The sequence below is a fragment of the Poecilia reticulata genome, chromosome 2 (assembly GCF_904066995.2).
Source record: "Poecilia reticulata chromosome 2, P_reticulata-male-v2, whole genome shotgun sequence".
Classification (NCBI taxonomy): domain Eukaryota; kingdom Metazoa; phylum Chordata; class Actinopteri; order Cyprinodontiformes; family Poeciliidae; genus Poecilia; species Poecilia reticulata.
The window spans coordinates 5,002,960-5,020,246 of record NC_088831.1 but is presented as its reverse complement, the minus strand read 5'-3'; the positions used below and the strand labels follow the sequence as shown (position 1 = coordinate 5,020,246).

The 17,287-nt window shown below is 38.6% G+C and overlaps 1 protein-coding gene across 3 annotated transcripts in view; it reads right to left on the bottom strand.

Annotated features, from left to right (window-relative positions):
- LOC103474188 (sodium-driven chloride bicarbonate exchanger-like) overlaps positions 1–17,287 on the bottom strand; it is a 37,953-nt gene that overhangs the window by 16,151 nt on the left and 4,515 nt on the right. For 2 of the 3 annotated variants that reach the window (XM_081615641.1, XM_008425006.3), the window contains exons 3-6: positions 6,999–7,080; positions 1,448–1,591; positions 1,034–1,172; positions 780–940 (exon numbers count right to left, since the gene is read on the bottom strand). In XM_081615641.1, coding sequence (XP_081471767.1) covers positions 780–940; positions 1,034–1,172; positions 1,448–1,591; positions 6,999–7,080 — 526 coding nt within the window. Of the gene's footprint in view, positions 1–779; positions 941–1,033; positions 1,173–1,447; positions 1,592–6,998; positions 7,081–15,640; positions 16,235–17,287 lie in introns of those variants that run through there. The other variant, XM_017302003.2, reaches the window with a different exon arrangement.

Genomic DNA, 17,287 nt, shown 5'->3' with positions numbered 1-17,287 from the left:
ATTTTATTTTACTTTTAGTTGTTGTATGTTTTTATTTGTATTGTTGTATTGAGTATATTTTTCTTATACAGTAATTTGTTAAATATGTATATGCTTCATACTCTTGTGTATGATTTATATATGCTGTATTTTGAAAAACTCAATAAAAAAAAAAAAAATATATACATATATATATATAAAAACAATAGCGAAACCCTACTGACATGTAGCTGCAGCAAAGACGCCATTAACTCCACTTGTAACATTGTATTTAGTTGGTATTTTATGTGAAATGCAATGAATTACTAACTATATACGCTTTACTAATAATACGTATTTGTGTTCTCTGATTCTAAATATTCTGTTGAACTCCACTTTTTCCCCATTTTTGCCGCAAAATACTTAAATCTCTGTTTCATTTGAATGGATCAAGTCTGTGAACATCAGTGTTTAAGTGTTGCCTCATATTTTCAATCGAATTTTAGGTTTGGACTTTGACTAGACCAATCTAACACATGGATGTGCTTTCATCTTACATATTACATCTTACGTATTTTTAGCTTGGTGCTGAGGGATCAATAGCTGCATAAAATTCTGCAAATTGGAATTCCGAAAATAATTTTTGCTTATTGGAAACACCAATTTCGATAAAATTCAAGTTTTTTATCAAAATTATTGAGGCGGTTTTTCGGCTGTATCAAAATTAGACACAGTGTAATTTGTGGTTGTGATAAAATGTGAAAAAGTTCAAGAGCGATGAGGAATGAGACAAAGCCGCCTGGTCCGCCTGTGGCATTCACCTGCGATCTCCTCCAGTGAGTTGGCCCGCATGTCCAGCATCACGATGCCGTTCATGATGCAGCTCCGCAGCTCAAACAGGCTGTGCAGAGACAGGGTGGCCACGTAGGGCTTACTCCACCGTTCGCCACCATCTTCAACATCCTCTTCGAACTTCAGCCACCTGGAAACAAGTTCAAAAGAGTTGAATAATGCTTAAAAAAAATCTGTTTCCACCGATTTTCAGACAGACAGAAAGTGGATAAGAGAAATTCACCTAGCCGTCTCTTTCCATTCGGCGTCCTCACCCTCCCTGAGGCAGATTTCGTCCATCTCAGTGAACAGGGCGTGAGGGATGTGCTCTTCATCGCCATCCTCTGTGCCCAGAAGGAACTGCACCCTCTGAGCTGGAGTGTCTACGCAGCAGAAGTTGATGAAAAAAAAAAAAAAACAAAGAAAGGGTTTCACCAGTATTTCCTTGGAGGATGGACATTTGAGGTACCACATTCAAAGAGCTAAAGCTAAAGAAGCTAGCTTAAAGAAGCGCAGCATACTGATAGAAAGTTGCTACAAGGACAGTTTAAGTTATTTGAACATAAAGATTACAAAGATTACCATTTAAATAGCTTTGAGTTCCCTGCTCTGCCAAATCGTTTTCTGAAGTTCATCTCTACATGTCACTATCACTTACTGTATGAGGGGGATTCTCGCCCGTCTTCCCCTGTGGAGTCCCTCTCCTTGGACCTCTTCCTGTGTCTGTGTCCATGGTGACGGTGTCGACGGTGCGACCTCCGACCCAAGGGGACGTGGACTCCGATGTAGAGAGTGCGGTGACCTGAAACCAAAATGGCAAATCTCAGAAGTTATAACATTTTGATATAGATTCATAACTTTTTTTTCCCCCTTTAGCTTTGATCGACATGTTAGGTTAGCGCTGGAGGCTAGCTCATTTTAACCATAACATTCCCTTTAAAAGTAGATACAATAAAGAGGAGCTAGAAAGAAAACCATATAAAAAACAGTGATTATTAAATGTTGAAATAATTTAAATGATCACCTTTTAGAAAAAATTGGAAAGAAAATACTAGAAAATATGTTATTTGACATAAATTCCAAACAATCTTTACAATATTATCAAATCCCACACTGATTTTGTGCTTACTTAATTAAAAGTCCATATTGTTAAAAACTACATAGCCTCTCTTTGTAGTAGCATGTAGCAGTAACATTGGTGCACTCTATAGTTAAGCTTCAAATTAAAAGTCCGTTTTTCAAAATGAAAGTAGGATATCAATTTTTTTTTGATTGGACAAAAAGGTCAGAGATCATTTCTGGACTTAAAATTGTCTAAATATTCTGCACATTTTGTTGGTCTTTTCCTTAATGGGAAGCGCAATCTGCAGATTATGGCCGCCACGATTTGTAACTGGAGCAATGTGTTGCCTGTCATGCTTCTCACCCATTTTCAGCGTGTGAAATTGTTGTCAATCTGCTCCAGTTTCAACTGACAGTGAATAATTTCTCAGGAAAAGTGTGTGAATTTTTGTCAGCCAAACAGAATTTGGCTTCACTGGAAAATCAAAACAACAAAACAAAGTCAATTTGTGCAAGAATAAGTGAGGGTCCAACCTTCCCATGAGTCAACTGAACTGTTGGGTGTACTGTGTGCCACTTTACTATAAAATACTACTTTAGTTTTCAAGCCTTAATGTACTTTACTATGACTGTGACGATACATTTTGCTAGATGATAAATTGTCCCAGAAATTATTGTGATAAATGATAGTATTGTTGCTCAGTAATATAATGATAATAGTACAATAATGCATTTTTGCTCTCTCAAAGACTAATAAAACTTATTTTTTTAAAGAACACTTGAACTGGAAGATATCTTAAATATCCAAAGCAAAACACGACAACTAAATATTAGAAATAAAACAGAATTTAAAAAATACACACAACCGAAAACATCAATAAAATAGATTAAGAAGTTTCTGAAAACAAAACTACCCTGAATCATCGGAAGGGAAATTATCAAGATCATTTTCATTTATTATCCAAATAATTGACTGATTGCTTATTGCGACAGGCTTATACTTTACTATGCAAAAAACAAGCCTATTATATCATTTATTACTGTAAATGTTTTATCTTTCATACTTTTCTGAAACCTTGAAGTTGATCATGTCTATGCCCCTCAGGATTCCCAAGACTTGACACTGAACATGCACCCGGTACTCTGATACAAATAAAAAAATCTATTTAAGACAGAAATGAAAACACGTTCACAGCTTAAAGCTGGAAGAAAAAAGTGATTGAAAAGATGCAAAGAAAGAAAAACAGGCTCTGAATAATGTAGTAATGTCTTTCCGTAGATGCCATGTCATCTAGCAAGCAGCCATGAAGCCTCAATTAAAGGAGCGAACGGCTGCCTTCAGGCCTGCTGTGCTCGTAATGAAAGCCTCCTGTCCCCTTTCAAGAGAATGAAATTGATTTTGAAGATTACCACCGTAATTGGAGTCATTTTCATTTTGGTATAATGCAGATAATGAATGTTGTACTTTGAAAGGACAAGGCGCAGTGCGACGATTACAGCCTCGTTCTAATGTCTATGTGGAGAAACACACATGAGCTTGCATCCACAGGGTCAGCGTGAAGAGAATCTGAGCTGACTCTCTCTTTTTTTATTGCAGTCGAGCAACGGGGGCCACCATTTGTTTTTTCCTGATGGCCCTCGGCTGTCTGGACAAAAACAAGGGCACTAAACATTACCTTCTGCACTATACTTTGAGGTACTTTTAGACGTCATTTTAAAAACATGCATCACTTTAGTTCTACTTTTCAGTTTATTGCATATAATCCAGTGAAATTTGAGGTTTAGGGATCCACTTTTTTTCACTTCTAATACCGATACCAATATCGGATGTTTAGTATCAACCATCCGATATGGATCCGATACAGGATCACGGAGCTGAATTGACTTAAAACATTTTATTTTATTTTTTTTAACAGACAAAGGAATTGCAAATTTATTTTATATCTTTGTGCCACTACAATACACCAAGCTTGGTCAAGCATGAAAATACAACACAACTTTAATTTGTTCAGTCAGTGCAATTAGGAATATAACAGTCAATGGAAAATAAGTAATAAAGAAACTGAAGCTGATAATAACAAGAGGTTGACTACTTTGGTCAAACATGTAAAAATAAACTGCAATAAATCTTTGAAATGGTTCAGAAAGTGCAATATCCGATCTAGAACCAATAAAGATATTAATATCGGATCAGTGCAGCTCTAGCTGAACTGTAATAAAATGCAGAAAAGCCAAATGCACTGTGTAAGCTCGACAGCAGCAACTGATGACGGCTAGCTAGTTAAGATATTTGATCACCGTCTGAGTCTAATAATTTCCACAAAAACAGCAAGAGTGGCTTAGTTTGCGTTAAATAAGTGATGAGACGGTGTAACATGGTATTACTGAGTGCAAAGCACCGCAAGCACAGGTTTAGAGTTTATCTGACCCAGATTTTACAAGCTGCCCCACCTTCTTGCTTTATTATTGGCTCAGAATGCAAAAGGGTTTCCTTTTGAGCTTTAAACAAGAATAAATTTTAAAAACTGGCAGCTATTCTCCCAAAAATTATGCTAAATTCAAAGACTTGTTAAATAAAGAATATGCCTGATGGATTGCTTTCCGGGGTGAAACTGTATCTCTACTTGCTTGAGCACAGTTACCTCACAATCTCAAGGGACTCCAGAAACCAACAGGAAGACAGAAATAGAGGTTAAACGAGATTATGTACTACGTCAAAATATATTTGTCACTTGGACAGGCTTGATGCCGTCAGCACATGTCTTACAGTAGATGGACCTGTCCAGAGTAAACTGCTCTTAGCGCTCAGTAAATTATGTATGTGGGAAGCAATAGGAAGAGGTTGGAAAGCCGCTGCGTGTGCAGCAAATTTTCCTAACCGTGTAGTTGTGAACCAGATCAGAAGTGATGTAGAGGAAGGAGACGTGAGGGGAGGGTTTTGTATGTGAGTGAGTCAAGACTTGTGTGTGGTGGGCTTTATAAAAATAGCCTCCCTCTTCCAGGCATGACCAACTGCTGATGTCATATGATGTTTCCTTTTTTGTCTCTTCCTTTTTGCCCCCTCCCTCCCCCCCTCATTCCCTACCTAAGCAGCTTTTTGTCCATCACAGCTTCAGTTCACACGGTAGTTTGAGGTTTGATGAGATTACAACTAATTAAGATGAATATACAGCGTTTTAACAGCCTTTTGATTAAAAATCTAGAAATGTACGACGTCCAATTGAATTTGTGGAAACTCAGTCAAATTAAAGGATATGAAGAATGTTCATATTGAAGAGTAAAAGAGTGATTCAGTTCAATTCAACTGAATATTCATCATAAAGGGAAATTAAACTAATAGATGATATTATTGGAGTCTTAAATCATCAAACTAGACAACTAGGCCATCAGAAAAAAGCTGAAGAAAAATGAGAATACTGCAACTTGCTAACCATTAGCTGCTAATGACGCAAAAGCTTTCTGCTTTATCGTCTCCTGTCGTTGCTAAACTAAAGGGCTACTTTACAGGTTTTTAAAGTTTAGTTTTAAAATGTAATACACTTTGACCAGTCTTTCTTTAAAACTGTGGTCCCCCGTCCACTGGGGGTCTGCGGTGCCCCTAGTGACCTGCGAGGTACTTCATGCAAACAATCATTTATTTGTTTACATGCAAAGTGCAGTGCTACAGTTAGCTTACCAAAGGTTATCTTCAGGCTTTCATTAAAAATAAAGTACCGGTGGAAAGTTTCTCAGGGCGAGTTCCTTTGCCACAGGCATGTGGCTGTGCTGAGAGTGATGTGATGGTGACGGAGGCGGTGAACATAGCTGCACCCCGCTCTAACTAACTGCATCTTAACACCTAAGTAGGATTTAATGCATCGATACTCGTGGATGAAAAATCAATAATTTCTGAGGAAAAAATGTCGATAAATACCGTAGAATCGATAAAATTACACAGCCCTAGTTCTCAGTCTGAAAAAGTTTGAGAAATAGTGACTTAGATCAATCAAACCTGAATTAAATTTATTTAAAAAAATCTTTAACCTCTGTAGAAACAAAGACAGTGAATATTTTAGTGCTTTCTTGGTTTCAGAACCAATTAATCCAGGGAAGAAAAAAAAAAATATTTATGGACTTTTCAAACCAGGGCAGGAATAAATGAAACCTATTTTACTCCATGTTTTTCTAAATACAACATGATGCATCACCTGTTACATGAGCTGGATTTCATTGTAACATCCCAGCCAGAGTGTTAGAAACAGCATGGGGCAGCACCTATCAGCATTCACATAAAGAACTTCACATAGAAGATTTCTCAGTGTGATGATAATGTTTGTCACATTATCTGATGTGCTTTTAAAAAAAAAAGTTTTAGAAGAACACGTCAAGCTTTTCACACACAAAACAATAAATCATAATTTAATGCAGTGCTGTGAAGCTGTTTGGCTTTACTGTTGAATTATAAGTGAGGTCTGCGGTGCTGAAGATGTTGTTCTGACTCTTGATAAGACCTGGATGGTTCATCAGTGCATGTGTTTATTCAGTTTCTTCGCTTGATTTTAAAATTTATCTGAAACATGTGATAAAACACACACACACGCACCCCCCCCCCCCCCCCCACACACACACACACACACACAAGAACCAAGAACCAAATACCTTTTTCATAACAATTTATGAGGGGCTTTAACTAGACAAACATAAGCTCCTTTATAGGCTTTTATTAGTCTGTTCTTCAAAATATATCAGTGATCATATTTTAAGCTAATAGTGACACATAGTAGTAATTATGACGGCTGTAAGCTGATTTATTTTTGGCGTACACTTTGACGTCAGTTGCTGCGTTAGAAGCAAAAATATTCATTACAGCACATTTGCAGACACTCAATGTCACAAGTTTAAGTCTTAAGATCTGAAGAAAAATGGAAGAAATCTGTAAGGAGGTAAAAACTTTCCCCACTCTCTTTATGATTAAAAAGAGTGATTAAAATGAGAATTGTGCTCTCCTATTCGCTTCTGAGAAGCCTATAAAGTCCACAGTAAATCTTTTGTTCAATATCATTTCAAACTTTTATTGCTAGTTGTTATTTTTCAGTCACCTTTTAATAATTACCAAAAATATATATTTGGGAAACCTTGTTACAAGAAGCATCATGTAAGGCAGTTACCTTCAAGTTCTTCCTTCTCAAAATTGGTGTTGAGCATAGAACGTGTTCCCCCGCGGTCCAACACCGCCTCCTCATCAGTCCTCTACAGGAGACACAAACTCTAAGTTATTACTCAGCATATGAATCATACTAGTAATGCAACACCTAATGCGTTATTGTTTATATGCGGGATGTAGTGATGTGTAGCACTTCTCCCAAAAAAATAATTTAAAAAACTACTTTAGAGAAGCATTTCCTTCTTCATCCAAGTAAAATAAACATTTTCAGAAAGATGCTTAAGGTGGTTACATAAAACCACCTACACACACACACACACGCACACACACACACCGGTCTGTCTGTCTCGGCCCAACCCACCCAGACAACCTGCCACATAAAGCTTACATTCACGGTTGCCACGACAACAAGGGACAACCAGCCGCGATATGGAAGGAGTCACGATCATATTCGAAGTACCAGAATAGACATGTTGTAGACGGACGCATTAGAAACAGAATGTGCAAGTTAAATTCTTGCAACGTTTCCTTAGGAGTGTAAATACAAAAATGCTCATTATTATTTACATTGTTAAATTATTATTATTACAGTAGATGGAGGTGGAAGGAATAGGAGTCTCTCATCTCAGCCAATTACACTGACTGGAAATGTTTCATATGTTCCTGTCTCAGCAGGTGTTTTGCATAGGAAGATTGTTGGTGATGCACTGCCTCCGCTCTGTACTTCCTTTGCAAATATCTATCAAGTGCCAAAGTGACAATGGTTTAAAGCTACAAAAATTTACATTTTATTAACGCTGAAGTTTTCCTCAGATGTCAAAAGTTCAGTTTGGCCTAAATTTAAACACCACAACCAGAATGTGTGAAGTACAGGAGGAAATGGTATGACTGTAACTGTTTAATTGAACCTACACTATTTTGGGAACTAACCATTAAGCTCAGATCTTCTTTCCGCTTCTAAAATGATTGTGGTCATAAAGCATTTTGCTATTTGATATGTGTTTTCACTGTGTTTTTTGTTCATTTGTTACTGAAATGTGGAAAAATCCAGAATCATTTGTATGCAGTTGTAGTTATGTCAGAAATTACAACTTTATCCCTTTTATTAACTATTTTCATAATATTAAAAGCCTGTAAGCCCAGACCACTGAGCGCTAGCATCTCCGGACCTTGTACCTAGGTATAAACAGTTGTCATGGTGACACCACCTACATCACTTCACTCTGTTTTCTCTTGACTTTGTGTGTCTTATGAGCTAAGAGGTAGCTAAAGCTAACAACACAAAATACTAAATATGCACAGAAAACAACAACAAAGAAAGATATTAAAGTTACTTATGCATGTATTTCTGCCCATAATAGGACTTTGTATTAACGTCCATTTATTTTAGTAACTGGGTTTATGCAAAGCCAGACATTTTAAATAATCTTAACTGTTACTAGTCTATTCCCAATTCTAACTTTAACCAAAACGTAATTCAAATCAGTCCAGCAGACTTCAGAAGAGCAGTAAATATGTCAGAAATGGTCCTAAATAGAACTAAACAAATACACATACACACACACACACACACACACACACACACACACACACACACACACACACACACGCACAAGTATAAACATGTGAGAATCAAGTCAGAGCTGTAAAGGAGAGTGGACAGATGCCGACATACTTTCTGTAAATAGGAACATGAACAGAGGAACTCAATATTCTAACAACGGCACAAACATGAGAAGGCAGCTTCGTTTTTCAAATTTTGTCGCCCTACAACTACAAATTGAAAGATAAGGTAACAGCAGCATCATGCTGGGGGGGGGATGCATCTCTATAGAGAGACAGAGAGGACTGGAAATGGGCAAGGGAAGAACATTTGTGTGGCCCAAACAAAGTCCAGATGTAAACCTAGATGAAAATCTAAGTCATGACTTAGAAACTACAGTCCACACTCTCTCTCCATCCAGTCTGATTGAGCTTGAGTTATTTTACAAAGAAAAATGGAGAAAATAATATAAATGTAGGTGTGAAAAGTTGAGACATCCAACAAGTAAGATGTTTGTTTCACTTCAAGATTAGGAGTCATTATGAGTTCACATAAAATCCCCCAAAAATACAATGTTTGTGGCTGAAATAGATGAAAGGATTGAAGTGTTTTCCCAAGGTATTGGAAATTCTAGCCCAGAACCTCCAGAACATTTTGTTCTCTGCTTTGCATTTTGCCAGTGCATTTTACTGCAATAAAACTAATTAGTGCAGAAAATAGGTTTCATCTCTTATGAAGCACTTATTTCTTATTTATAGTCTAGTGAGTTTGAGCTACTGAGCAAAATGATTCTAAAAGTCAGGAGATGCAAAAAGAAGAGGCTTCTAACCACCAAAATATAAAGCATCTTCCTGGTTCTCAGATTTGGAACCATCAGCCAAAAAAAAAAAAAAAAGTTTGCGGACTTTAGAGGTTTAAAAGAATGGCTGAAACAAAAACTAATCTGTTCTGATAAAAGGTTTTGGTGGTAGGCTTAGGAAGTTTTTTGGGCTGGATCAAAATTGATTTATTTCACAAAACTGCAACAGAAACACTTTTTTCTTTTAATCACACGAGTCACATGATCAACAAAGGAACTTTACCACCAACACAAACCACAACAGGAAGTAGTTAGAGAACCACAGCATGGCATTTTTAGTGACTTACTGAATGAACAAACCTATTTGTGTGTGATTCTAATTGCGTTCCTTATTTAATTGTGTTTTTTCTACATTAGTTTTGCGCACATTTGTAATGGAAACGCAGCTTTTGCCCTTATTGAGTAAACTTAACTAGCCAGCTTTAATATCAGTGTATTATTATTTGTGAAGAACATGTTTGGTTATTAAAGAAACTTGATTATTATTATGGACACATCTTGTGAAAAGATAATCACCCCCTTTCTCCATGTGACAACAAATCCCATTTACTGCTAGCTGTATGGGACCTTCACATTTTCCACTACTTCCTTTTTTTTTGTCTCTTTTATAATTTACTCATCTCCTAGTAACCGCCCATTAAATGAAATAAAGACTGACATCCAATATCCCTGACTGATGCTGCACCCTTCCCTTCTCTGTCCCACACAAAGCTTTGACAGATGAGCCAGAATCTCCTCCCTGCAGGTCCCGGCTTCTATTTATAGGCACCAGTTTCCTCCGCCCAATGCCGCTGACCCCAGACCAGCAGCGTGCCGGCTCACCAATCTGGGCTGAGATTAATCTGTGAGCAGTTATGACGGGATGAAACCTCGTCTCCAACCGCTGGATGGGCGACGGAGGGCCCAATGCGGGGAGGAGAATTAATTCTGCTGCTTTTCCCGTTCGTTCGTCGTTCAGCGATGGAGATTTCAGAGCGAATGGGAGCACTGGGCACGTGATCAGGACTCTGGGTGGGAGGGGGGGATGGCGGGGAGGCGGAACAGGAGGGATGAAGGGGGGGATGCAATGAACAGAATGTAACATGAACCGAATTCAAGTGCACGATTGTTTACCCTGGAATGTTTTGCGTTCTCTTTCCAACCAGCTCGTGTATTTCAGCATAAACCTCTTCATCAGTATGTGACGAACACGTGATGCAGACGATCTAATGCATACTCATACGTGCAGGCTGTGATGTGATGGGGAGGAGTGGCATGGATGAGCGAGCAACACAGGTTTCTGGAAGCTCTAATGTCACAAAGTGTTAAGTGTGAGTGTGTGTTTATGTACATGCATGTAGAAACGTGTTTGAGTACTCGTGCCATGATGGGAGCTGAGTGTCATCGCTTCCTGAGGACAACTGACACTGAGCTGCCTCTGACGAACAGAAAACCAAACAGATATCTAGTCTATTCCCTGGTTTTGAATGTGTTTCATTTGGATTTGTGGTGTATAATTGTGATTTTTTTTTTTTACCAGAAATCCAACACCGAACCTTGAACACACCATCCTATGAGAAAACACTGTTGAAGAAGTGTCGCGGTTTGATTCTGATGCAAAATTATACTTGACTACAATCAATCTGCTTTCAAAGAATCTAGACTAGTGGAGTTCAACACATCAGTGTAATCGCACCTCAACTTTGATGGGCAAATATCACAGATAATCTATTTTTAATAAATCCATTGCCATTTAGGTAAAGTATTTATTCTATTTATTCATGTAATTTTGTCCCTTTTTAGCCCTCCATAAATTTTATGCTCTCAACTTTGTGGGACCAGTTCGGTGATGAACCCATGATGAAAAACAAGACTGTGAAATCATAGAAAAGTAATGAATGTACTCAGTATTATGAGTTGCACATCCTTGATCCCAGTATACATGCAGTATTTTGAAAAGAAGAAGCAGTGCATACTTCAGTGATAGTATTGGATGTTTCACAAAGTCCTTGTTCATATGTTCGTATGTTAGTGTTTGTCTTTTCAAACACTAACATACAGAGAAAGATGAAAAGTTTGACCCGCTCTCCTCCTGTTCATTGTTTTGTCTTAAAAAGCTGTTAAAGTTAAATCCTAATGAAACGCAACTCTACGAGTGACAACCAAGTCTGCATTTATTCACATCTGAACCACACAAGACAAGTTCATTTGATCAGTTTACACATTTCATAAAATCGACCATCATTTTCTCTACACCTACATGTGCACAACATAAACCTGAAGCACCACATGTTGTATTAGTTGGGGATTAGTAAATAATGAAGCCACCAGCCAGCAATCAAACACGCTGTGGAGCATTTCATGACGTTTCAGATCTTCCAGTTCCGTCGCATCTCAAAACTCGTCTACCTTTGTTCAAGCCGTAATGAGATGGCGGTTCAAAACAGCTTTGAACTACTGTCAAAATTGTCACCCTTTTCAATGTCAGCATGAATAAAACATGGTTCTGTCTATGCAAATGAAAATGAAAAGAAGCTGTCTAATCCATATTTTGGAATTGTTTAGATGTGGTTTGATGGTGAGTTAAGTTATAGAACATATAAAACCAAAAGTGAATTTTTTTAACCAACATGGCAAAATAAAAAAAAAATACAAATGGTCATGGTTTCTGTAGCTCATTAGCAATTTACCATAGACACTAAACTACCAGCACTTTAAACTTCTTGAACGAAGCCATTACTTTTCTAATCCTCATACTGGCTTCCTGTTGAACAATAGAGGACGTCAAGAATGTGCTTTTCACCTTTCCACACCGTTTTGCAAGTACAATAATTTTGCCTTTTAAGACAAAGCAGTGTTAGCCCACGTAATAGCTACGCCCACTAGCCTGTCCCAGCAATGGCTGTTTGTTTTGTACAAATTTGACTCCCGAAAAGGTGAAGTTCTTAATCAAGGAACACAATTTTGTTTGAAAGTTTTGACATTTTGCTTTTTGTTTCCCAAAAAATTTTTTTTTAAAAGCAACAATTTCAGATACATTTTTTAGAACAGGATTTGCAGGCGACTCATGGACAACTTGTTGCCTCTGAGTTTAGGGTCGCCAAAAAAAAAAAAAAGTAAAATTTTCATTATTTTAACAGTAAAATGTATGCTACTACTGTTTATTAATTAGGTGGAGTTTTTTCCTTTAGCTCTGCAGCTTTATTTCTGATTCATATAGACATAAAAAAACCTTTACATATTTATATAAAACTACCTATATTCTTGAATAGCTAAATTTGGACATATAGGGGATCTTTATGTTTTACTGAATCCTAGTCACAATTATTCCTGACAGAAGAATCTACTTTCAGAGAAGCTTATCTAAAATATAAATTGCTGACTGTTTGTCATGTAACTTTTTACTTTTGAAATAAGAACGTTGTATTGTTTTATTGTGAATACTGGACAATAAAAGGTTTTACTTTACAAAGTCTTGATTGTGTTTCTTGAATTTTTGCATGAGGTAAATGACTATCTTTCTGTTATAAAGGCATTAGTGTGAACAACAGCAACATGAATTACAGTAATCATTAATAACACCACTTTTTACTATATTCAATTCAAAAGTAGGTCTAAAAATTGACGCTGATGACTTTTAAAGAAAATCTGATTTCCTGTTCTTTGCTGCGCAGTGTTGATAACATACGATATATTAGCTTAGCATACATATTTTTATTCAGCGTATGTATACATTTTGTCTTCAACTGACTAAAAACAGGATTTGAGTTGCTTTAAATCTAAAAATAGTGAGCCACAAGAGAAGCTAAATTTAGACCAATTGAGACTTTAGCAAAACTAAAGTCTCATTTTGTAGATATTTAACTTTCTCCAATTCTGAAAACCACAACACCAATATATTTTATAAGGTTTCTACATGACATGCCATCACAGAATTCTAAAATGCAAATAAAATGATTTGTGACTTTGAAAAATTTAGTGTGGTAAGTGTTTGTATTCAGCAATCTGAGTCAAAACTCTGTAAAACTGCAACTTACAGCAATCACAATTCTAACTGTTTTGGTGTGACACGACCAGATTCACAACATCTATGTACGAAAATGTTCTGAGCATTCCTTTTTGCAGAATACCTCCAAATCAGTCAGACAGGATGGAAACTAACTGGTGTAGCTATTTTTGTCCTGAATAGTGCTGCATATATCTCCATCAAACTTCCCATACACTCTGACCAGTGTCACTGTCTCAGTCACCGTTATGTGCTACCATGCAGATGTGTTCAGTCTGAACAGTTTCTGCCGTCACCTACCTGTCTTGACGTAAACTGTAAATAGCTTTTCTCGTGTTTTTTTGTTAAACAATTCCTTTCATCTTGTTGAGTTTACAGCTGAAGGGCGACGCACACTGGCAGCGTCAAACACACAAAAGTACGCGTCCGCCCTTTTCTAGCAAACAACCCCAACTGCTGTGACTGATCAGTGGACAAAGCTGCAACGTCTTCTACTAAAAGACTATCTTGGTGAATCTTAACTGATAAGACAAGACGCAACACTCCTAATGTGCATTCACTCTTCATAGTGGTCCTTAACTGTTATCATGACACCAGTGTCCTCATGCATCCATTGAGGGTGACAGATAAGGGGTTAACATATTCTCCCACCTGAACTTGAGAGGATCTTAGTTGCTTCTTTGTTTAATGCCATTTTTGCAGGACCTGTCATTTGAGGTATACAACCATATCTTGGTAGGTTTCTACTTCATTGTGCTTTCGTTTACTCTTTCCTTTTCCAGATAATAGTGTTTTAAAAGACATTCAAAGCTCCGGATATTGTTTTACAATGAAATTCTGCTTTAAACCTTCCCAGAACTTTCTCTCTGACCTGTCTGCTGTATTTCTCTGCTGTGTGGTACTGCTTGTTCTCAAATATTCTCTAACAAACCTGTGGGGTCTTCACAGAACTGGATTTACAGATTAAATTACACACACCTGGACTCAACCGATGGAACTTTCCAGTTTACAATTATGCACTACTTTGAGAAATTGCATGAAGTCTCAGTATAATATATTGAAATTCAAATGGTGTGATTATGTTTGCAGTGCATTTTGCAAATGAGGACTAAATCTTTTGACATACTGAACAGAAGATCCCAAATGCAGCCAACAGGAGATACTAAAGATGAGGAACAACAGAGATGTTTTCAACTATCATATTTCATTTTTTAGGCCAGAGTAAATCCCAGGTTCACTGAATCTCACAGGCTATCTTCCAGGAATCTGTGTTCAGTAACATTGCTCACTGGGAAGAAGATATGCGACCTCCTTTCTGTGCCCTTCAACAATCTCTCCTGAGGCTCCCACAGCAGCAGGGTTGATGAATGTTTACAATTTCAGGCGCTGAGAAATAGGACAGGTAGAGTGCAATAAAAAAATCATACAAAACGAGGCATTTGTCCTTCACCGTGCACGCAGAAGTAGCCATGCAAGTGGCCCATCCCGCTCTAAACACAGTTGCATAATGTCAATCTCTTTAATCTCAATCTGCCTTAGTGGACTTTCTGCAAGTGTTAGGAGCCACGGTGATTGTTGTAGATCACAAACAGGGAACACGGATTATCAGTGACAAAAGTACAAGATCTGCGATTGGCTGACAGCTTCTGTTGTCATGGTTTTCACCCCCACAGATGGCTGTGGTGACCGTGGCAGTGGCAGCAGGATCAGCGCTGGTGGCGTACAGAGCACAGTACGCAAAGTACCCAGGGGACAGCGCTACATCACCTGTTCTCTCAGACAGAGCAGGAGACACAGTGCAGGCAGCAGATCTGGTCAATCAACTAGAGGCAAGTCAGAATCGTCATATATCCATAAACCAAGACGAAAACTACATCGACAGCAACAATCTAGCATTCCTGGCTTGTCTTCAGCATCAGAAATTAGGGTGAGGGTTATAGAGCATGGAGTAGCAAGTACAGTAAAAGCTCCAGAATGACAGTCCCATCTGTCAGCCACCCTCCTCTGGAGTATACACTCATAAACCAACTGAACTAGCTCTCATTTTACAAAAAGAGCCTAGCCTTTACTTGCACTACAATGATGCAGCCCAGACACTGGCAACCTGACTCAAGCCAATTCCCACAAAGTTACGAAAATATGTCACAGAAATACTTCTTTAGGGTACTTTGAAACTTTACAGATACTGTCTAGCCAAAAAAAATTTATTTCAGCTAATACAGCAACAGGAAAGGATCATACAAAAACAAAGGGACATACCTGATAAACAAATCCCTTATTGAGATCCACTGAGATCATGGTGTTCATGAAAGGTTGCCCGCTAACTCCCCTTGTGCTTGCAGCAGTGGTAGAAAATGAAAAGCGAGGGCTCGAGGCCTGACTCCGACTCTGAGCTCAGGATGCTTGTGCGAGTTGGACAAAAAGTGAGAGGAAACCTCAGAGAAGGACAGAGTCAGCTCATCTGTCGGCTCATCTCGGTCAGAACCTCTCCTTCCCTCGGCCGCTCTCATCAGTCACTCTTCCCATGCTGGAACGCGGAAGCAGCCCCGCTTCCAAAGGCTCCACAACATCGGCATTCGAAAAGAAAAGTAGCACAGCTCCAGCGCCAGTCTCTGTCTCCGTCTCTCGCTCTGCCTCCCAAGGCTTTCATCCAGGGCAGCATCAAATGCTTCTGACAAGCGTCCATCCGCCAATCCCCCCAGAGAGATTAGCGCTCTGACATCACCGATGCTGCGCTGTGCACCGTTCTGCTCCGCTGACTCCCTGAGCTATAGGGTTGTGTAGCATTACCGAAGAGAAGAGTCTTAGGTCACAGGGAGCCAAAAACGCCATCCTGCAATGGGGGGGGAGGTTCGCACAAGTCCTGCTACACTTTCCCCACTACGAGTCACGGCGCGTCTTGAACACGGCAGGCGGGGAGCGGTGCATGCTGTAGTTGCTGCAGTCCCACTGATCACTGCATGTGCACATTACGATGCTTGTGTATGTATGTGTGTCGGCTGAGCCTACCTCAGGTAAAGAAGCTGCTCTTTGGCTAAGCTGCATCGTCAGCAGAACAGAGAGGGAGAAGAAGAAGATTCTTCTGCTATGCTACAAACGTTCAACATCAAAATTCCTACCTTTACAGGGTACAATATCAAAATTCCCCATTTCTAAAGCTATTAAAAACACTTTTCATTCCACTGCTCTTCATTTAACCGTTTATCTCTCACCTTACAGCTCCTCTCCCTTCCTTGTCTGCCTGCCAGTTTTTCGCAAGCCAAATCACCAAGTTGGAAAAAGTTTTCTCTGATCTGAGAAGAACACAACATTCCAAAGAATAAGCCCAGGCAACATCAGCGCACGTCCTCTGACTGTCCCCGCTGGTTCTCCACAAGCCGGAGATGTACCCTGCTATACCAGGACAGAGGATCCTGGTCAGAGTCACCAAGCGCTGCTTCTAGGAGATCAAAATCTGTTACTTTAGGTTCCCGCATATTTAGACCTACTGCCGGCATGTACTCCGAGTTGTGTGGATTTTGCTTGAATTGCTTATATTTCTTTCTCATGACAAATTCCTTTATCTGCCGTCCTTTACATCGTGGAATATTTTTACTTGTGTAACTGATTACCCAAAACATATCTCTAATTTAATTCTGTTCAGGCTCAGTTGAAACCAGATATTTACCTACACTTTAAAAAAAACAAGTGACACTATTTGTCTCACAGACTGACATAAAATCAGACAAAACCTTACCTATTTAGGTCAGGTAGACTGAACAGAATTTGTTTCTTCTTACTAATTTTCCAAATAATGACAGATTTCATATCCCTTTCTGTATATTCATGAGTTTATAAAGACTGCAATTACTATGCATTCACAAGGTAGTTCAGTTCAATTATGTAAAGCTGAATTCAATTGTGTTC